The sequence below is a fragment of the Ziziphus jujuba genome, chromosome 12 (genome assembly GCF_031755915.1).
Source record: "Ziziphus jujuba cultivar Dongzao chromosome 12, ASM3175591v1".
NCBI classification, from domain to species: Eukaryota; Viridiplantae; Streptophyta; class Magnoliopsida; order Rosales; family Rhamnaceae; genus Ziziphus; species Ziziphus jujuba.
The window spans coordinates 3210852-3232633 of record NC_083390.1 but is presented as its reverse complement, the minus strand read 5'-3'; the positions used below and the strand labels follow the sequence as shown (position 1 = coordinate 3232633).

The 21782-nt window shown below is 30.6% G+C and overlaps 2 protein-coding genes across 2 annotated transcripts; both read left to right on the top strand.

Annotated features, from left to right (window-relative positions):
- Positions 1 to 412: 412 nt before the first annotated feature.
- Positions 413 to 1699, top strand: LOC107428056 (uncharacterized). The gene is made up of 2 exons (XM_016038511.4): positions 413 to 572; positions 712 to 1699. The coding sequence occupies exon 2, from the start codon at positions 731 to 733 to the stop codon at positions 1529 to 1531; it is 801 nt and encodes a 266-aa protein (XP_015893997.2). The 5' UTR covers positions 413 to 572; positions 712 to 730; the 3' UTR covers positions 1532 to 1699.
- A 2458-nt stretch (positions 1700 to 4157) lies between these two features.
- On the top strand, positions 4158 to 6335 carry LOC107428052 (peroxidase 11). Its single transcript, XM_048462960.2, has 4 exons — positions 4158 to 4460; positions 4580 to 4771; positions 4880 to 5045; positions 5661 to 6335. Exons 1-4 carry the CDS (start codon positions 4221 to 4223, stop codon positions 6080 to 6082), a joined length of 1020 nt encoding a protein of 339 aa, XP_048318917.1. The 5' UTR covers positions 4158 to 4220; the 3' UTR covers positions 6083 to 6335.
- Positions 6336 to 21782: the final 15447 nt, after the last annotated feature.

The following is a 21782-nucleotide window of genomic DNA, read 5'->3' as shown; positions in this document are numbered from 1 at the left end:
TTGACGTTATCATTTGAGAGATTATAATAACGTTTAAAACATTAGATTATTGTTGTTTATTTGTTCGTTTTTTATTTTAAAATATTATTTTTTGTTCATGAACGGCTTCTCGTTGAAGAATTTAACAATGACAGATTTTAATGTGCAAGTAGGGACATCTGTCTTCTACATTCTATTTTATTTAATTTATTATTTTATTCTTGATTATGTAATTTCATATATTAAATAATTTTTGGTAATAAGTACTCGATGTATTTGGGTTGGGTCATGATTGATGAACCAAAAAAAAAAAAAAAAAAAAAAAGAGTCCAATTTGAAAAAAATGTACAGACGAGTTTAAGAATATGGGCTGGGCCTAATTGGACTGCTCAGCCCATTTGAAACCCCGTTACGTTTCTCAATCTTCAAGCTTCGGCAAGTGAAGTGACACAGTAGCGGATCATTTTCTTTCTCGTCAAGCTTCGATCTTTTGACAGCCGGCGCCGAGCTTGAAGACGAAGACGAGAAGAGACGACGGTGTGCATTTTCGAAAGCTTGAAGCTTCTGCGGGTGGTTTTTTTTGTTCTATACAGGTTCGGCGTCTCGGCCAATTTTTTTGCTTTCTTTATCATGTATGAATTTTAAAATTTTGGATTTGATTCGAAGAAATCATTGGGGTTTGGTTCCAATTTTTGGGTCTGATAAATATATATATATAATTGATATAACCAGATTTTTAAGCTAAACAGCTATGGAAGACGTCCTTACAGAGATTCCACCACCTTCGAGATTTTACCAGGACGAACTCAACAACTTCGCTCCTCCTTCACCCCCAATTCCCTCTCCGTTCCTCTTGTTCTCTAACCCTAACCCTAATCGACCTCTCCGACCTTCTCTCCTCATTATTGCCTTATCTAACCCATCCCTCTATATCTTCCACAATTTATCATCCAAGAAACTCATCGGAACTCTTATCCTCCCGGAAACCCATTTCTCCGGCAACTCCATCGAACCCTCTCTTCGTGACAAGTCCTGTAACATATACTCCCTCAATGGAGACGACGACAACTCCGTTATCGTCGTTTCCGTACAGTGCCCGGTTTCCGCAGAGAGGTCTCACGTTGCTGCAAAATTGCTTATTGGGGGTGATATTATTCCCCAGAGGGTTGTGGTTTTCGATTCTGTTCAGAGCCGGAATTTCCGAGGGAAGCTCTCGCCGGACGAGACATTGGGGTTCAAGCTTGAGACATCGTCGGAAAGGAAAGGTGTTGGTGGTGGGTTGAAAGGGTTGGAGTATTTTCCATCGGGAAGTGTGGTGGATGGATTGGGTGCAGCTCTGTTAGGAAGGTGCCAGATGAAGAACATCAAGGGAAGTCTGTGTGTTACTTGGCCAGAGTTTGGTGTTGATGTGGTTTCTCTGGTTAAGTCTTTGCTGGTTGGCAATTTGTTGCCTGGTTTGGATTTGAGCATAGGTGGTTGTGATGGTGGGGATGAGTTTTTAGGGTCAGGACAAATTAAGGATCATTTTTATGATTCTGAATTGTATACCTGAACATAGGTATGGTTGTGTTTTGCTGTTTTCATGTACCCCAAAGGTGATTTTCCCTTTTTTTTTGGTGTTCTGTTGTTGAAGGATATGATGGTATTTGGGTAATGCTCTTTTCAGGCTTTGAATGCTAGATCATTTAATTTTTAATGAAGAAAGATTAAGTTTTGAGTATATCATTCAGATCAAAATCAAAGAATTGGGAATTGGAATTTTATTTTCATGGATATATATTTTTCTCTCATAATGATCCTTCACTCGGGATAAAGCTCCGTATGTAAGCATTATAGCAACAATCATTTGCAGCAACTTGTTTATTTCTCATGGGAATCCATTACCAGATTGGAATATGATAATTTTGGTAACCCTTTGCAAGTTATGGGACATTCTCGGGCTGCTTGCAAGTAGGGGTGGACAAAAATCGAATTGAACCGATCAAACTGATAAACCAATATATTTGGTTTGGTTTGGATTAGTTTTAATTTATTAATCAATTTGATTCGGTTAAATATATAAAAAAAAATCGAAACGGTCGGTTAGGGTTATGGGTTGTATGAATTTTATCCAACTTAACCGATCATCAATTAAATTAATATTTTATCTTATTTTAATATATAAATATACTATATAATTATAAAATAAAATTATTATTTTATTTATTATGAGAATGAGATTCAAATGTATGAAAGAAGATTTTTTAAAATAATTTTAATTTTTATGGATTGTTAGTTTATTTAATTATAAATTCATTTTGAAATTTAAGATTTTAAATATGGGTTGTATTCTATTTCATAATTAATAATAGTTGTAGATTTGTTATAGAATTTATTTATTGGTGTATGATGTATTTGTATAATAAGGTTATAGTTGTAGATTTATATTATACTTGTATGGTTTTATATTGTATTATTTCATTTGTATTGTAATCGTATGGTTTTATGTTGTATTATAGTTAATAGTTAATTTATTTGGTATTTTTGCTAGGTGAATGTATGTTAAAATTATTTAATTTAAATATTATTAAATTTAGATAATAGCTTGAAAAAGATACTTAATTCAAAATAAAATATATGAATATGATTGAAGATTGATAATTAAAAATGTCTAAAAATAATTTTTATACAATTTTGAGTCTAATATATACAATTTCTATCTCAAAATAGTATAAACAAAAAAAATTTGAGTTAAGGTCCAATATGAGGCCCAAACCGGTTCAAGTCGTTAACCCAATCCAAACCGACCAATGACCATCGGTTTGGTTCGATTTCGAATTTAATGTGATGGTCGGTTCTGTTCGGTTTCGTATCCAATTTAAATCAAATTGGTCGGTTTGATTTAAAAAAATCCATAAAATCAAACCGATCAGCACCGAGCCCACCCTACTTGCAAGTGTTCTATGATTTGGGGACTTCATTTTCCATAGTGACTCTTATGTAACTAGATGCAATGCAACTTTTGTTTCCCAAGTTAAAATTTTCTCTAGGCCAAAATAAGAAAAATTAGAGAAAAAAAAAAAAATCTCTTTATGATAATCCCTTCCACAAAACCAGCTGTTCTTGGAGAGAAATGAATAGATTTCTTATGAGTTGGGCTGAGATGGTGAAGAAATAAAACATGATCCGCAGCATGACTTTTGAGTCTCAAAAATTTTCCGCTTTATTCTGCCATAAGCATCCCAAGCTATGGTCCATGGGCCAAAGAGGTCTGAGGCTTTGACTTATTGAATTAGAACTTGAGGTCCGAATTTCATGTCCAAATGACAGGTTCAACTTAAATTTTTTAAAATAAAACTTAATTGAATTAGACGATTAATATATCTGATTGATTTTCGTCTTCCAAAACCTGATAACGTATCCTAGTTTTGCACTTCACTACCACGACTCAACATAATTTCATCTACTCTGAATTTTCCCCACAGAGAAGCAACCGGGCTGGCAATGACCTAGATATGCATTCTTGTTTGTAAGGTAAAAATTAAAAGTGTAGAGTCCAAACTTGACCCTGATGCTGTGGATTTAGTGCATGTCCGCCGGGCTAGTTCTTTTTTTTTTTTAAGACAATAAAAGCAACAGCAATATTCGTAAGATTGTATTTAAAATTATGGATTAAACTAATCTCTTCAAGTTAGACCATCAAACCTATGAAGTCCACGCCTAATAACAGTACAAAAAGCACAAGAAGACATATATCATATACTTTTGCCAATATTCAACCAAAAAAATAAAATGTACTTTTGCCAATTATTGAACTATTTCATGAATTTGATATTCTCAAGGGGAATCCTCAGCTTGGTCTAATTTACTTATAGTTTAAGACAGAAAGTTGAAAAGTGAACCGTTTAAAAGCGAATAGTGGTAAAGGGTAACTGTTATTGTTTTTAAGTTTGGTGACTTACCCAAATCTTATGAGCAATATTAAAATGAAAATCCATACGCCTATTTTAACTCTCCTTTTTCTTTATGAAAACTTTTAGTTTTGGAATACCCACCAACCAGGCCAAATATTAGTTGCATCCTCTCTTGACTTCAAACATCTTCATGCAAAACACTCAATATGGACCTGCCAGTACACAATCTTGTCAAGAATTTTTACATTCTATTCATTTGTATATATTCGTCATAATCCCAACCATGTCTCCCACTTTCTTTTCACTTTCAAGAAAACTGACAAAAAGCAAAAAAGCTAAAGAAGAAAAATGAGATCCTCCCTTTGCTCTGGACCCTTCATTCTGCAGTTCATTCTTTCTGCTTTGTTCATCTTAAAGACCAGTTTGCATGCAATTGCAAGTGACCCTCCGTTGACATTAGACTACTATGCTTCTACATGTCCCACTATTTTTGAGATTGTCAGGAAAGAAATTGAATGTGCAGTACTTTCTGATCCTCGTAATGCAGCCTTGATAGTTAGATTACATTTCCATGACTGTTTTGTCCAGGTCTAGAACTTAATTCTATTACCATTAAATTTCTTTTTTTTTTTTTTTTTTAATTGATTTGCTTTAGTAAATATGGTGTTGTTTGCATAATATTTATTTGTAATTTTTGTTGGTTTCAGGGATGTGATGGGTCAGTTTTGTTGGAGGACACAATAACCTTGCAAGGAGAGAAGAAAGCTTCAACCAACAGACACTCTTTGAAAGGTTTTCGCATTGTTGATAGAATCAAGAACCAGCTTGAATCAGAGTGCCCAGGAATTGTGTCATGTGCAGATATTCTCACCATTGCAGCAAGAGATGCTGTTATTTTGGTTGGAACATTGGATATATATATATATATATATATATTTTTAATTTGCGCATTAAATTGTTCAAATTTGTGTTCGTGGAAAATAGTGATTATAGCTTGTACTTTGCAGGTTGGTGGGCCATATTGGGATGTTCCACTAGGAAGGAAGGATTCTGTCACTGCTAGTTTACCACTAGCAGAGGCTAATCTTCCTAAACCAAATGAGGGCCTTATGTCTATCATTTCCAAGTTTCTATATCAGGGCCTTACAGTTACAGATGTGGTAGCTCTTTCTGGTAATTATTCAATTCAAGTTCTCTTCCTATGGCATAGATTAATTGCCTAAAATGTTTAAAATATAAGGAAACTCAGAAGTTTCTCACACAATAGTGGGCTTCAATATGCATGAAATCCAATTTGAACAGACCAAGTATTTTCTTAGTTGGTTTTGGTGCTCTGTCCAATTCAGTACCCTTGGTCTGCTTTAGCAGAGTTTTCCAACATAATCCACATTGTCTAAGATATCCTTGCCCAAGATTTTAAGTCTGTACATGTATATTTGAGGCAGGAATTTATATTTCAAATATGCAAGTTACCCACTTTTGTTACCGTCCAACTTTCAATTTCAAGTGGGTCGGCCAAAACTGGTCCTGCTTCATGAGTGTTCAAATTAAGCCTTACATGGATCGCTATAGACCCAATATTATATATCAATCAACTTTGTGACCAAATTTGTTGCAATTTGAAGAGAGGAATCTAAATCCACATAATATTGTTATAGTTCATGCATGAATCAAACATTACCCAAAACTTTTAAGGTCTTGAAAACCGTCCCAATATATTAATCTATTACTGTTTCTTTGACTCCTACGTGTGAAACATCTTTAACCCTCCATGTAATATTTCACCAGGAGCTCATACCATTGGCATGGCACGGTGCGAGAGCTTCAGAGAAAGGATTTATGGTGATTTTGAAGCAACTTCTGAGAAGAACATTTTCTCTGAGTCACATCTAAACAACCTGAAATCAATTTGCCCTCCTCTTGGTGGAGAAGATAACATATCAGCCATGGACTATGTTACTCCAAACCTTTTTGATAACTCCTACTACCATCTACTTTTGAAAGGTGAGGGACTTTTGAACTCAGACCAGGAATTGTATTCCAGTGTGCTTGGTGTCCAAACAAGTGAGCTTGTCATGAAGTATGCAGCAGACCCACTCGCTTTTTTTGAGCAGTTTTCAGATTCCATGGTGAAGATGGGAAATATTACCAATTCAGACAGTTTTGTCAACGGGGAAGTTAGGAAAAATTGCAGATACGTTAACACATGATGACCAGCTGCAACATATAAAAGATATATAATTACCAATATTATTTTAATAATTATTATATATATATATATTTATATATATTACCTTCCCCCCCCTCCTTGTTCACCTATATGTTCAGATATTGATTTAAAACGTAAATTAATACTTTAAGTTTGTCAATGTCAATGGAAATTACTGGAAGTAAAAGTGATGTGTACTTTCCAAAAACACTGAAAGTGAAATGGAAATCAATACGTAAATTTGTCTATGTCAATTTTATGTGTCCCACATATGATGTTGAAGTATTCTGTTTTTGGTTACCACTACTTCTTTCGCGAAAAGCTAGCTTCTAAATCTATTTGTCAAATTCTCTTTCCAAATTCCATTAGATTATGTTCTTTGTAAACGAATATGCATACGTAGTCCTGAAGCAAGCTATATCTGATGCGTATATAATAATGAAGTAGGTTTTTCTGTATTTAAAAATCAAAGAAAACAGAGCAAAACAAGAACAAAGTTTAAATGGAGAATGATGTTTGTTGAAAGTACTAAAAATTGGTAACGCTGGGTTCTAGTTGCTTTTATTAAATTAAAATCATGTTTTCATTCCATTCTCTATGTCTATAAAGCGGATTGAAGGAGAGGCAATGAAATCACATATTTAGAAATTAGAAACAGAGGAAAGGAGATATAATAATAATAATTATTATTATTACTAGTAATAGTAACGATCTATGTTATCTGCGTTGCCTCCACTGTGCACTAAGAAACCAAAATCTAATAATTAATTTAATGTAAAAAAAATCCTCACATGAGTTGCAATTAATTTGATATATGTATGTACCATATTATCCATATAGGGTAAGAGAACAAATGTCTATGACATTCATATTGGGGGAATCATGTCCAAAAATGGTTATTCTTTTTTTGTTTTTTTTTTTTAAACCAAAAAATTATTATTCAATAAAACCACGAGTGACACATATGCATAGTAATTAATTAAAGCGATAGAACAGTCTGAAACATAACATAAATTTCTCCCTTTCTATTTTTTGTTTTTGCATTCCTTATGTATATGTGTATAGTTATGAGCTTTGAGTTGTACATGATTAATTGACACCAAATCTTATCGTCTAGAGAATAAAAAATTAGTTATACTTCGTGCAACGTGGCCAAGAACATTACGTCCAAAGTGACTACATAATTAAATGGGCAATAAATTAAATTATGGTATCACTATCATCAAACGACTTCATCGATTTTTAAAAAATATGTACAATATATATGTCATGAACTAACATATCTTTCACAAACAGAAAAAAAAGGAGAAAGAAATAAATGAAACGTTGTTTTATAATTGTAGATTCTTACAAATTTCATCATAAGTAATATAAAAAAGGGTTTTTATCCAATAAATCTTTTCAATATTTGGTATGGTTGTCTGGAAACTCTGTATACCACTTTGATATTGATCTCTCCATATATATATATATATCCTGAGGTCCTAAACCAATTAATGTCTTTTTCCCCCCAGTTATTTGTTGGTAATAATGGTGGATACTATTATGCATCAAAATCTTGTAGCCAGCTAACGGCTTTCTGTGGCTATGAAAGGGATAGAAATTATTTATATTTTTGCATATTTCTCTTCATTTTCTTCAACTAGCTTTTTATTTTTTATTTTATTTTCCTATCTCTCATTCATCTAAAATTTTGTTATACTTACTTTTAGATATACTTGAAATACTAATTATCAATTTCTTTGTTACATTATATTTATTTAATTTCTAGTTAATAGCACAATAAATTTATAATTAAAATTAGAAATATTCTTTTTTGAAGAAAATATAACATCTATTTAATTGCTTTTTTGTTCTGCATATAAATTTATGTAAAGTTTTGGTTTTAATGAAAATTTTATTTAGTGTTTTTCATTTTTTGTAATTTATTTTTGCCATTGGTTTTATATATTTAAATATGTGTTAAATTTGGAATAGCTAAGAAAAAATACTTATAAATAAAACATTCATTTCATGATCATTAAAGGATCAATGATCCAACAAACATTTTTAGAAGAGATTTCTTAGCCTCTAAATCATATTTTCCTTTTTTTTAAAAAATACTTTTGGTGAATATTCTAATTAGTTGAACTTTCAGATAGCTAAATTTGTTACATTTTTTGTTTTTATGTTATTATTTCTTCAAACCACACATTAGAAAATAATCAATGCTTGACTCTGTAAGGATACCATCCGAAAAAAAACTTCTGGGTCTGCCACTAGGCAAAGGAAGGTAGGCTGCAGCTGATCTTTTTTGGGCTAATAGTTCATGGGTTTTGACATGTTTAATTTGATCCAATACCTTTTAAATATTGTACCTAAAAATATCTTTGAGACAACTCAAATGATAATAAATATTAGTGATCATTCCATATTTTTAAAGCTACAAGCTAAGATTTTCTCCTCCATTTATAAACATTATAAAAAATATTATTGTGCTGGAGAAAAAAAAAAAAAAAAACTTTTAAAGATGTTAATTAATGAATGAATGCCCAACTCTCTAGCCTGATAAAATGCTTATGAGTTTTGGAGGCTCGTGGGTATTGGAATTTTAGTACTTCATATGGGTTTTGGACTTGGGCTTGTAGGCGTTGGAATCGGAGCTTATAAATGGGCATGGGTTTCGGGTTTGGCTTGAATCTAAAGCTGAAATCTAGACGCGCCTCGGTGTGAAGAAATGTGCTTCTTTTTGCTTTGAAAGAGTCAAAGAGTGAAGGTGCGCTTCTATTTGTTGATTTTTTATTTTTATTTTTAGTTTTTTTTCTCCACCAAAATAAGATTGTTGATTTTTGTTTCATATACTAGCTGTTGAAGTACTCTCCATTCTATATGAAGACCAAGTATATATATTAGTATTAAGTGCATATGTGTGTGTGTGTGTGTGTGTGTGTGTGTGTGTGTGTGTATATATATATATATGTGTGTGTGTGTGTGTGTGTGTGTGTCGTGTGGGTACTCGCTAAAAAGTTGTATGTGGATAAATATCTTGTGTGTATATAGATATTGTGTTTCAATTATATTGTATAGCTGTGATAATCTATGTTTGTGAAACCCATATTAGTGGATTCTTTTTTTTGTAAGTTCTTCTTATATTGGTATATATAAAAAAATGTAACACTCAGGAGCGACACTATCAAAAGAGATCTTATTTATTTATTTATTTCCTTGTGGCAATAAGGAGTGATCTAATTTAAATTCATACCTAATGGGCTTAATATGTAATATAACACCCAACTTTTTATTTTTTCCTTAAAGCTTAACAACCAACTTGATGGAACCAAAAAAAAAAAAAAAAAAAAAAACTTAGTTATTAAATTGTGGTTTTGTCCTTTTCAGAAAAGAAAAAAAAATTGTGGGTTTATCAAAAATATTGTCACTTACAAACAAATATGTAGAGCTTTTTTTTTTTTTTGTATGTTTATTCTTATTCCACAAAAAATAAAAAATATTTATTTGAAATCAAGTCTTATCCTGTAGAATTCATTCATAAAAAAAAAAAAATAAATAAAAAAATAAAATAAAGAATTGTGCTCGTGTGCAATGTGGCAGAAAACAATTCATCCAAAATGGGCCACTAAGATTATGATAACATCAAATGACTTCATCGATCTTTCAAGATAGTACTAATATCCATCAACCAGTTTTGGTCCCTACAAGTGGAAATATTAAATCACATCTTAGATCTTTTAAGAAAGGGTTTAATTGAATATTTTCCATAATTAAAAGAATAAATCATATATATATATATATATATGTAATTAAGTATAATGATGGTTTTACGAAACACATGCATATATGTTGGTAAACTTCAAAGAAAATATAATGTTATTTCTGTGTGATTTATCCACCAAGTTGGGTAGCGAATGAATGGTATGCCTACCCTCAACATTGTTGTTTGTGTGGGATGCAATTAGGCGGCCATAGACCAAAGCAGCGATTAGGGCCCACCTACTATATATTGTCTTCAATATTATAAAATTTTATAATTTTGGTTCCATAGGTTAGTTTTTGATTAAAAAATAATTAAGAACGATGTTAAAGATATCAATTAAATATATTAAAATATATTAATATTTAATTGATTAATATATTATTATAATGTAATTATAAATAAATAAAATTTTAAAAAAATAAATGTAAAATCAATTACATATTGGTATGTAATTTTATACATTTTAATATATTTATTTAGTATCGAAAACCTAAACGTTAATTAAGAAATTCTAATCATTGAACTTTTCATCTCATCTCTTAACATGTATTCCTCTCTTCTGTTTGGACCATTTTGGTTTTTAACTTTATTATTATTGTTATTATTATTTTTTTATTTTTTATTTTCCTACCCTCTCACCTACCCATTATCTCCCTTATCCCATTTTCTCTCTAAAGTTTAAACAATCACCACTTTTCATCATCACTTTTCTTTTTTACATTCAAGCGCACCATTGAAAAAAAAAAAAATATATATTATTATTTCTTTACATTCTACGAACAGAAAGGCACTTAATTACTTAAAAAAAGAAAACAGAAAAAGAAGAAGATAATACTTCAAACAGGAAGGACAAAGAAAAGGATACTTCAGGTATTGTATATAAATATATTTACAAATTTATTTTGCTTTTTTTTTTTTTTTTTTTTTTTTGGGTGTCGCCTCTCATAGTTCATTATCAAAAAAAGGCCGAATTCATAGTTAAATTACGAATATATTATATATAGGACGCCGGCCATGATTTATTTAGTAATACGGTGTACGGTGTGCCTATAAAATTGAAAAAAAAAAAACTATATATATATATATATATACACAATTATATATGCAATTTTAGACTTATTTGTTTAATTTAGTCAGTGAAAATGAAAACCACCAACATAACTAAATGGGCAAACTAATTATAGTCCTCATGAATGTGTACCGGTTTAATTTACATTTCTAAAGTTTTTTTTTTTTTTTTTTTTTGGATGTCATTCAGTTTTTTACACTTTGATGTGTCTTCATTCAGACCTTTATTTATTTATTTATTTTTGTTGGGTAAAGATCGGTCTTCATTCAATTATTGCTAATAATAATAAACACTTGCCAAGCAGTAGTGGAGCCAGCATAAGGGCAGTGGAACCCACCCAATCGAGTGTATATATATATATATATTGTTCAAAATAATTAAAAAAATGTAATTTTGTCCCACCTCTAAAAGTTTTTGAATAAAGAAACCTATGGTTAATGAAATAATTTTCATAAAAAAGAACTTTTAAGATTCATTTTGTACAAAATTTCCTCACTTTTTCTCGCTCTCATCTCTCTCTAACACGTGGACTATTTTTGGTTTTTAACTTTTTATGGTACTATTTTAGTCTCATCTAGATTCCATATAAATAAACAAATAAATAAAAATAAAAAAAAGTCTCACTTTCTCTTACCCGATTCGCACTATTACTCGTCATCATCACTTTTCTTTTTCATATTCAAGAGCACCATTCAAGACCCCAAAAAGAACCAAAAAAAAAAAAAAAAAATTTATTTACAAAGGAAAAAACAGAAAGGACAAAGAAAAAAATATATCTCAAATATTGTATATGAATATATTTACAAATTTATTTTATATTTATTTTTCTTCATATATTTCATCCTTGAATCTTCTTATAAAATTCTCTTTTTTTTCTTTTTTTTTTCATGCCTAAGATGAGTTCATAGTTTTTTTCTTTTTTCTTTTTTTGTTGAATAGCTTTCAGATTTCATTACCAAAGAAAGGCTGAATTCATAGTTGAATTATGAATATATATATATATATATATATGACACCAGCCTTGATTTCTTTAGTGGGCAAACATGCTGTTACTTTACTTGATCCTTCTGTTTGGCTTGATGAAGAGGGCCTGATTGGCTCACTGAAGTATTAGATCTTGATGCATCTCTTAAAATCAATGAAATCTTTATATTTTATCAATAAATAAGAAAAAAAGAAGAAGAGAAACTTAATGGGCAATGGGCAAACTGATTATCATGTGAATTACGTGGCCCACTGAATTAGCTACCTCATCAAACATGTGTGTCATGGGAAAAAAAGAATGAAGTAACAAAATGAAATATTTTGTTTTATTATTTCCATTTCCAGATTAATTTTAAAAAGTTTCATCACATTTAATCCTAATTAACTCTTTTCTTACCAAAAAAATAAATAATAATAATAATAATATCTCGACAAATTCACAAAAAAAAAAAAAAAAAACCATGGATATTATTAACTTTTGCATAAAAATGCTGTGTGGTTGGTTTGGCTTTGTATAAAAAGGGGTAAGAAATTATATGAGAGGTACATGTACAACACACACTGAATTTATTCACTAAAAAAAAAAAAAAACACACACACACACTGAATTAAAAGAAACAGTAGTAATGGAGAGCAAGAAGGTTAGTTTGGTGATTTTGGTACTGGTTGCCATGGTTGTTATTAAGGGAGACATTGTTAGGTGTGGCGCTGAAAAGTTTCCCCTCTCAATCACTATGGTTCATGATGAAGCGGCAGCGCTGAAGAAAGGGTGTGCAGGTGCAGTGTGCAGCCCCATCGGCCAGACTTGCGACAAATCATGCGTCTGTATTCCAATCAACATTGCCATTGGGATTTGCGCTGGTTCTTGCTGCTAATTAAATTGTGGTAATGTATATAATATATATATATATATATAATATTTAAATAAGAATTTTCTAATATTAATATGTACGAGGATGAAATAATTAATGAGATTCGATCGAGAATGATATCTCAAAATATCTTTTCTATGTAAATTAAATTCATGTTTGTTTACCTTCTTTTACAAGGTGTATAAAAAAGCAGCATGCATATAAATAATTAATTTATCCTTATAATTAAATATGTATTAATACATCGATTTATCGTACGCCCATTGGCCGGCTTTGCAAACTTAATTCATAGTTAATTTAAAGGAATTGCGATGATGATAGATGGGAAAAATAAATATTAATAACACGTATTATATAATCAATATATTTTGGTTAATTACGATGATAGTATTCGGTAAATTTGTCCATTATCTCTAACTATACTTTGTGCTTTTGCTGATTACAAAGATATCTACACAGGTTTTTGACTGATTCAAACAATTGTAAATCAATTTTATATTACTAACAAGGTTGGCTATAAAAAGGGGTGTAAAAATAAAGGTTGTGCACACGTTTAATTAAAAGTGAGAAAAGACAGATTGAGATAGAAATAAAGCTCATTAAGTTGTAATTAAATGGAGAGTAGTAAGAATTTTGGTTTGGTGTTAATTGTCATGGCCATGGTTGTTATGGCTAACTTTGTTAGCTGCTATAAGATTGAATATGTTCGGCCTGGTATTGCAAATTGGAAGAGAAGTGGTAGTAAAAGTGGTCATCTTCATGAGCATGAAAATCCAATGTCAAAGATAAAGCTTAGTGGTGGTGTGCCTTTGCAGGACTCGTGTGACTTTCTTATTGGCTTTTGCACTGGCTCCTGTTGCACCTAGCTACCTATCTACCTACCTTTATAAAATTATTATTATGTCAATACATACACACACGCACACACATGTGTGTGTGTGTGTGTGTGTGTGTGTGTGTGTGTGTGTGTGTGTGTGTGTGTGTGTTGCTTTTTGCTAAGTTGTTATCTTAATGAATGGAAAATTAGATGAACCAATATATTATAAAATTATTATTATGTCAATACATACACACACGCACACACATGTGTGTGTGTGTGTGTGAGATTCTAATATTCTATTTTTCTTTTTTCTTTTATCTTCATTTCTGTCTACCATTTAATATGACGATATTTTATTTAAAAAATATTAATAAAAAAAATAAAATAACATAATTTGGCTCAACCCGTCTCCCAGATGTCTAACACCTAATGGGTCAAATATTCCAAATTGTTCTATCACTTTGATGCCCCCACTTGGGTACTATGCTAGAGTTACCAAGCACGGCAATTTGATCTCCCTTTTTATAAATTATAAAGAGTCGGCAGAAAATTTTATGTTAACACTGTGGGATATATTCCCCTAGCGCCCATTTGTAGATTTGAGCGAGTTTGATTATAGTGTTTAGAACAATAGAGATTTCTCAACTTTGGTATTGAAATTTTTTTTTTCTCCTTCAAATTGAATTTTAGACTAAGAATGTCGAGTTTTGTATATTTTTTTATCAAATTAAAATATTATTTAGCTTCTTTTATCCATACATTGTTCAACAATGATACTTAAAGTTTAAACGCACAAATTATCATATATTTTTGTGTTAGTGGTCTAATTTTTTTTAAATAGATAAATAATTGAAGCACCAGAAGTTTCACCAATTTGTTGGGAATTAGATTATTAGTAAAATAATTAGTAAGAATCTAACTTGTGCATGAACAAATTTGATAAATAATATGTATAAACTATATTTTAATGTTTTATGTTTTATTTATTTATTTATTTTTTATAATAAAAGCAATGAAAATGGGAATAATAAAGCATTTAATAACTTATTTGTTACTTGCATACGAAACTTCAAAGACAATTTTTTTTTTTTCATTATAAACATAAATCAACGACATATAGTAACAAACTAAAAAATTGTGATACTCAACCCGGTCCATGATCTGAAACGGCAAGATAATAATATATAAACAAGATATAATAATATATAAAATAAAAATATAATTATAAAAATGATAATTAAAATATATAATATAAAAAATACAAAAATACACCAATCCTAAGGAGGAGGTTCTACCTTGTGGAAACGCTCTTTAATGGGGCATAACCTTTCCGTCTTTTAAATCGGATTTCCCTGCTTAAAAACAAATATGCTTGTTATTAAAACAACAAAAGTCATAAATTGTTTTCAAATTAAATAAATCATTTTATCTTATTACGATTGAACAAAACAAAAGAGGTCCGGCCCAGCTAGATACTGACCAGACCAAGCCGTGGAAATAAAGGATCCTTTCGGATGAAATCAAAGAGATTTTTTTATTTATTATTAATAAAATTATTATTTTTTATTTTATTTTTCATTATATCTATTTTTTATTTTTTCTATTTATATATTATATAAAATACAGAATATATCTATTAAACATATATTAATTATATAAATCTATTCAAGAAAACAGAGAATTGTAAAAAACATTATAGATACGATCTTTTAGCATATAAATTTATATCATCTAAATCTATTAATTATGAAGATTAGAAGAACTTATATAATTATGGATTACTGTTACAAGTAAATAATAACCAAGAAATTTTAAACAAGTAAAGTTTTAATTTTATTAGACAAAAAAAAAAAAAAGAGTAAAGTTTTGATTATATTTTTTTTCTAAAATTTTGAGGTATTAGGATCTCTCTAAAATGCTATATGAAAACCTAAGAAAATAATGAAAAATGAGAGCCAAGAAGTATTATGCCAAGTAATGTTTTGATAATGGTTTTTTTCTAAAATATTAAAGTAATAGAATCTCTCTAGAATGCTATATTAAACACCAAGAAAATAATGAAAAATGAGAGTGAAGAAGTATTATGCCCATGATATTTATTCAAACTCTTGCTTTTACTTCCATTCCTACACAATTTTTATGCTACATACATGAATCAAGAACACATAAATAAGATGAGATAAAAACAAGGAGACCAAATTAAATGATTTTTTTTTTCTTTTTTTCCTACTCTTTGGTGAATACAAATTAAATTCAAGTTGGTAAGTATACGTTGGACCATATAGCATAATATAGAATATGCATCACAAAATACCAAAAAGATATAAATTAATTTGCAAAATCTAATTTCAAAAACCAAAGTAATATAACATCAAGAAACAAATTTACCGTTGGTATCCATGCAAAAGAAAGTGTTTTGATTGTAGTAGAAAATGAAATATTGCTGCCAGTTTCGTTCTCAAGAAAGTGAGCTAAACCTTTCAGTTGGAACTCAATTCCATTTTAAAAAATGGTGGTTTGGTAGTATCCAATACTTTGTTAATTGTTTTAATCTAGAATTTAATTTCCATTCACTATTATACGTACATGGTTAAGGTCAATTAGGAAAATCATCTTTACTTTTAGACCAAGATTTTTGGGGTCGGGTGCTGAAGTGAAGCTGGACACGCAGGTAATCATGACCATCCTTTTCTTTCTCAATCTTTCTTTTATTTTTTCTTTGAATACTTGAAGAAACTTATATCTTGTTACCCATAATACGCAGGTGTAGAAATATGGAGATTTCTCAACTTTGATATGAAGAATTTTTTTTTTTTTCCTTTCATAAATTAAATTCTAAAGAATGGACATTGAGTTTTTTCATATTTGAAGTTAAATTAGGATGTAGCTTCTTTTATCCATACCTTGTTGAGCAATAGTATCTAAAGTTTGAGCGGGCACACTACCATACATGTTTTGTTAACCGTCTAATTTTTTTTAATAGATAAATAGTTGAGGCATCAAAAACTTTACCAATTTGTCGGAAATTATATTATTAGAAGGATAATTAGTAAGAATATAACGATGAATATAGTTGTGCATAATCACTATTTGATAAAGGATATGTATAAACTATGTTTTAATGTTTGGCATTTTACTTTTTTTTTTTTCTAGTTATAAAAAATAATGAAAAATGAGAATAACAAAGCATTCACAAGTAAAGTATTCATTTGTTACTAGCATACAAAATTTCAAGGATGATTTTATTTTATTTTTTGTTATAAATATAAATCAACAACACAGTGTAACAAACAAGTAAAGTTTTGATAATTTCTTTTAAAATATTTATCTATTAAAGCCTCTCTGGGAGTGTTGTATTGAACACTCTAAGGAAATAATGAAAAATGAAAAAAAAAAAAAAGTATTTAGAGGTAGCCCATGACTTTTATTCAAACTCTTGCTTTTACTTCGATTCCAATACAATTTTTATACTACAATTACAAACATGAATCAAGAACACATAGTAACATAATGACACAAATATATAGATGATGAAATATAAACAAGAAGGAGACCAAATTAAATATTTTCAAAATGCCAAAAACAAATAAATTGATTTGCGCAAAATCTAATTTCAGAAACCAAAAAAGTAATATAGCATCAACAAACAAATTTACTGTTGGTTTTTAATGCACAAAAAAAAGTATTTTGATGTTGCTATCAGTTTCGTTATCAAGAAAGTGAGCTAAGCTTTTCAAGATTTTTAGGCAATTCAATATTATAATGTTCCAGCTGGCCAAAGTTTTTTACATTATTTAAAACTAAATAGTGTTTATTTATTTATTTTTTAAGCAAAACCAATTATTTTATATTATAACTGTTTCCCTAATAAAGTTTATAAATTCTTAAGATCTTTTTTGCCTTGGAATACAAGTTATATTAATCTAATCAACAATAGTTAGTTCCAAACCAAAAACGTTTACCTTTGAGATGGTGTTTGGTTGTGAGAATAGAAGTAGAATAGAATGGAAAGGAGAGTGGAATGGGATGAAGGATGGAATGAGATGGCGGATGGTGTTTGGTTGTCTATTATGCCTCAAGGTTCTTATAAATTTTTACTTCAGTTAAAATCTGTGTTGTGGAATTTAGAGAGGAAACAAGAATCAAAGAAAGAACACACACAATTTAACGAGGTTGTCAAACTCTCTATTACAAAACTCAAGTCCATTATCAGTACTTAAGGCCTTCACAGACCTATTAACCTGTTTTTCAACCAGTAACTTCCACTCCTGAAACTTGCTGAATGCCTCATCTTTAGATTTTAACAAAATTACCCAGACCTTCGTAGAACAATCATCAATTATGGACATAAAGTATCTGTTTCCACTTTGAGTAGGGCCCCACAGATCAGCATGTACATAATACAGTACAGACTTAGTTCTACTTGTACTTAAGTTGAAACTAAGTCTATGTTGCTTACCTAAAATACAATTTTCATAGAAGTCTAGTTTACTTATATGATCTTTACCAAACACATTTTGTTTATCCAAATAATACAAGCCCTTTTCACTAATATGTCCTAATCTATTATACCATAATACAGTATTATCAATAGGAGTATGAAGCATTGCAAGAATTAAAAACAGCTTCACCAAGCAAAATATATAGGCCATTTTTCTTACTACCTTTAAAAGCAGCAAATGAGCCTTTTGATATTCTCATTTTTTCCATTTTCAGTTTTAGAAATATAACCAGCATCATCAACCATACCAAGAGAGATTTAATTTCTCCTCAAACCAAGAATATATCTTATTGAATTAAGAGTTCTGGTGGTGCCATCATACAGTTTAAATTGTACATTACCAATTCCAACTACTTTACAAGAGTGGTCATCTCCTAAAAAAACCTGTCCTCCCTCATATTCTTTATAGGACTGAAAAACATCAAGGATTGGACACATATGGAATGAGCATCCTGAGTCTAGAACTCATTCAGACTTGTTTTGTTCAATGTCAGTAACAAGAACCTCACCATATTCTTCATTAGAAGAAACAACAGCAAGATCACCACTCTCATGGTTCTTGCTTTTATCATCTCTCTTTTTCTTATAACAAAACTTCATAATATGGCCTTCTTTATTACAGCAGTAGCATTTTCAACCCCTTGTTCTAGACTTAGATCTAGAATGGTCTTGACTTTTCCCCCTAAAGTCAATACTTCCAGAATTCCTAGTGACACTTCTACCCCAAGCACTAAGCCCTTCACTCTTTGATTCAGACTTTAATTCTTTCACTCTTTGATTCAGACTTTAATTCTATGTCCCTGGACTTTAAGGAACTGATCATTATATCCAAAGACAAAGAATCACGACCATACTTGATGGCGTTCTTGACATCTCTATATGGCTCAGGTAAAGAATTTAAGAAAATTACAGCATTATGTTCATCACTGAATGTAACTTTGCAAATAGCAAGATCCAAAATTATTCGAGTAAACATGTCAAGATTAGTGTCTAAGTCTTTTGAAGTATCCATTTTAAACCCAAAAAACTGTTGAAGTAATAAGATTCGATCTGGAAGAGACCTTACCAAATAGGGTTGCTCGAGTTTATTCCACATTTCAGAGGTGGTTGTTACCTCATCTACCTTCCTGAGAACACTATCGGAGAGATGTAGGATGATCATACTAAAAGCAATCTCGTCAATTTCTAGCCTTTTGTCCTCTGGAAGATCTGTTGGGAATGATCTGTCTATGGCTCTAGCAACCTTCATTTGCACAAGAACTACCTTCATCGTTTTTCTCCATAGCAAAAAATTTCCCTTGCCATTAAAGATCTCCACTTCAATTTTTGAAGCCATTGTTAAATCTTCAAGAAACCCAAAAATTCAAAGAGTAGAATCTTTCTAAACACACTTAGAAGATCCAAGAAAACCAGCTCTGATACCACTTGTTGTGGAATTCAGAGAGGAAAAAAGAATAAAAGAAAGAACACACACGATTTAATGAGGTTCGGCCAAAGATTGCCTATGTCCTCGTGCTCATGTTCTCTGAGCTTCTGCTTTTATTATCTGTTGAGGAAATTACAAGCTTGACAGGTTCTCCAATGGTGATTCACACAGAGAACACCCACAACCAACCCATAAGCTCCCTTTTCACCCTCACACAGCTCACTCACAAAGGTTTCACAAAGAAACACTAATTACTCTTACAGAACCCATTGAAGAATTGAAACAACAAAGAAAGATCAGAACTTTCTCTCACAAACCCAGAAAATCAACTAAAGAAAAATGTTCTTCAACTCTGTAATCTTTTGCTTACTTGAAAAAGAAGATGAAGATTAAAATCTGGTGTGGACTAAACAGCTTTTAACCCCCTGTCATAACCAACCTACCAACTGCACCTGTTTTGCACGTGTTTCAGTTAATTAAAAACAAACTCCTAAACGTCGTCATTCCTTTTGATATGCTTAAACTCATTAAAGAAACGCTATCGTTCCATCCATCCTCTTCTTTCTTTATCTGTGAGCACAGGTTTGAATACTTGAAGCATAGCTGAACTTTATTTCCTCGGTTCTTGACGATTAATTCCTCACAATCTGAATGTTTGATTTACACCCCAGCAATTGATTGAAAATACATGCAAGTATTTGTAGCAGGAAATTAAAGCTAATTGTTTCAATGGTATTCATGTAGATGAAAGAAGATACTGAACACCTTGACTACTTTGGTCTTTTTGAAAACTTTGGTCCTCTGGTGAAAAACAGACAATGTGAGAGTTGAACAATCAAAAGCAAGGGACACCAGGTTGTTGTTTCCCTTCGAGATGTTCCAAGTTTAGGAATTAGTTTCTCTTATGTGAATGAGATAGCCATTTTCCAGTATTATATATAGGAATTAGCTAAATGGCATTTGGTAGACAAAAAAACCAGTTCACCAGAAAAACTGAGTCTTTAGCACTAAACCAAAATGGTGAAAATTAATAAAGGAAAGACTGTACGTTTGATCAATCACCAGCAAAACATATGGCGAATATCTAATATTGTAAATTATGATATTCTTTCAACCATTGCATATTGTGACTTGCGGATTAACTTGATTTTAGCGTACAGCTTTGCTCATATGAAAAACACAAACTCTTGCACTTGCATTAGCTAAGAGTCTGGACATTCGGTTAAGGTGGCAAATAAGTGTTAATGGACTTCCTAGGCAAGGTTAGATTAATGTTTCTGGTAGCAAAGATCTGAATAATATGACAGAGGTGTGCCAAGAAATGAAACGGCAATAAGTACCAAAACTTGTTAGGATCGATTAGATTTTTGTGATCCAAGCTCTTAATTCTGAATGTGATCTTCTCAAAAGAAAGAGAGCTTCTCCATCTATTTGTCCACACCCCCAAGCTATCCAACTGTCTCTGGATCAGAGAGTTGAGATTCTCATGTTAAGCATAACAGATAGTACAGCGTTGGCCATATTTATGTAGTAAATTCCAAACCAAGAAAGTTGAGAGAGAATTTTTTAGCTTGCCAATGGTTTATGAGTTTTGAAGCTATGAAATCTCGAGGAAGCTGTGTATTCCCATCCTTTTGTTGTTGCTTGAGAAACATACGTATATATAATTTCTTTTTATATATTTTTCTTTTAATGGAGTTCGAAGTGTTTGGCCGATTTTTGATACTTCTGATAGGGTCTGAAATGTTTTATCAAAATAAATATATATACAAAGAGTGACAGATATATAAAGTGTTTTATAAGTGCTAAGGCAAACAAATGCCAGCTGAAATGATGCTAGATTTGAATTGTAGCATGTCTTCATTGTTGTCGGATATTATCAAAAATTAATTTTTATTTTTTTAGAGTTTTTTTATTGTGGACTGTTCCAATTAAGGCTTCTACAATAATCAACTAACAACTGTACTAAAGAAAAATCAGCTTCTATTATATTGAAGAAAAAGTGTTTGGTAACTTATATTAATAAAAATTAACTTATATTAATGAAAATGTTGTAAAGTGTAAAAGTTACAAAAATAAATGTTTGGTAAATTATTAAATTGAATTATTATAAATTTTACAATTGTTAAAATGGATAATGCTGTATATAAGTTATTTTTTAAAACTATCTTAAAATCTAATTTTAAAAATTATTTATAACTGATAAACTTCTCAAACAATCAATCTTTTAGAGTTTTATCAAATACGTAAATGGTCTAAAATTCTTTCAAAAGATTTT

Bases quoted from the DNA above. Each gene is read 5' to 3' on its own strand.
- LOC107428056 (XM_016038511.4), top strand. From the start codon at position 731: ATGGAAGACGTCCTTACAGAGATTCCACCACCTTCGAGATTTTACCAG.
- LOC107428052 (XM_048462960.2), top strand. From the start codon at position 4,221: ATGAGATCCTCCCTTTGCTCTGGACCCTTCATTCTGCAGTTCATTCTT. The intron at 4,461-4,579 runs GTCTAGAACTTA...TGTTGGTTTCAG, and splicing joins TCCATGACTGTTTTGTCCAG to GGATGTGATGGGTCAGTTTT. The intron at 5,046-5,660 runs GTAATTATTCAA...ATATTTCACCAG, and splicing joins AGATGTGGTAGCTCTTTCTG to GAGCTCATACCATTGGCATG.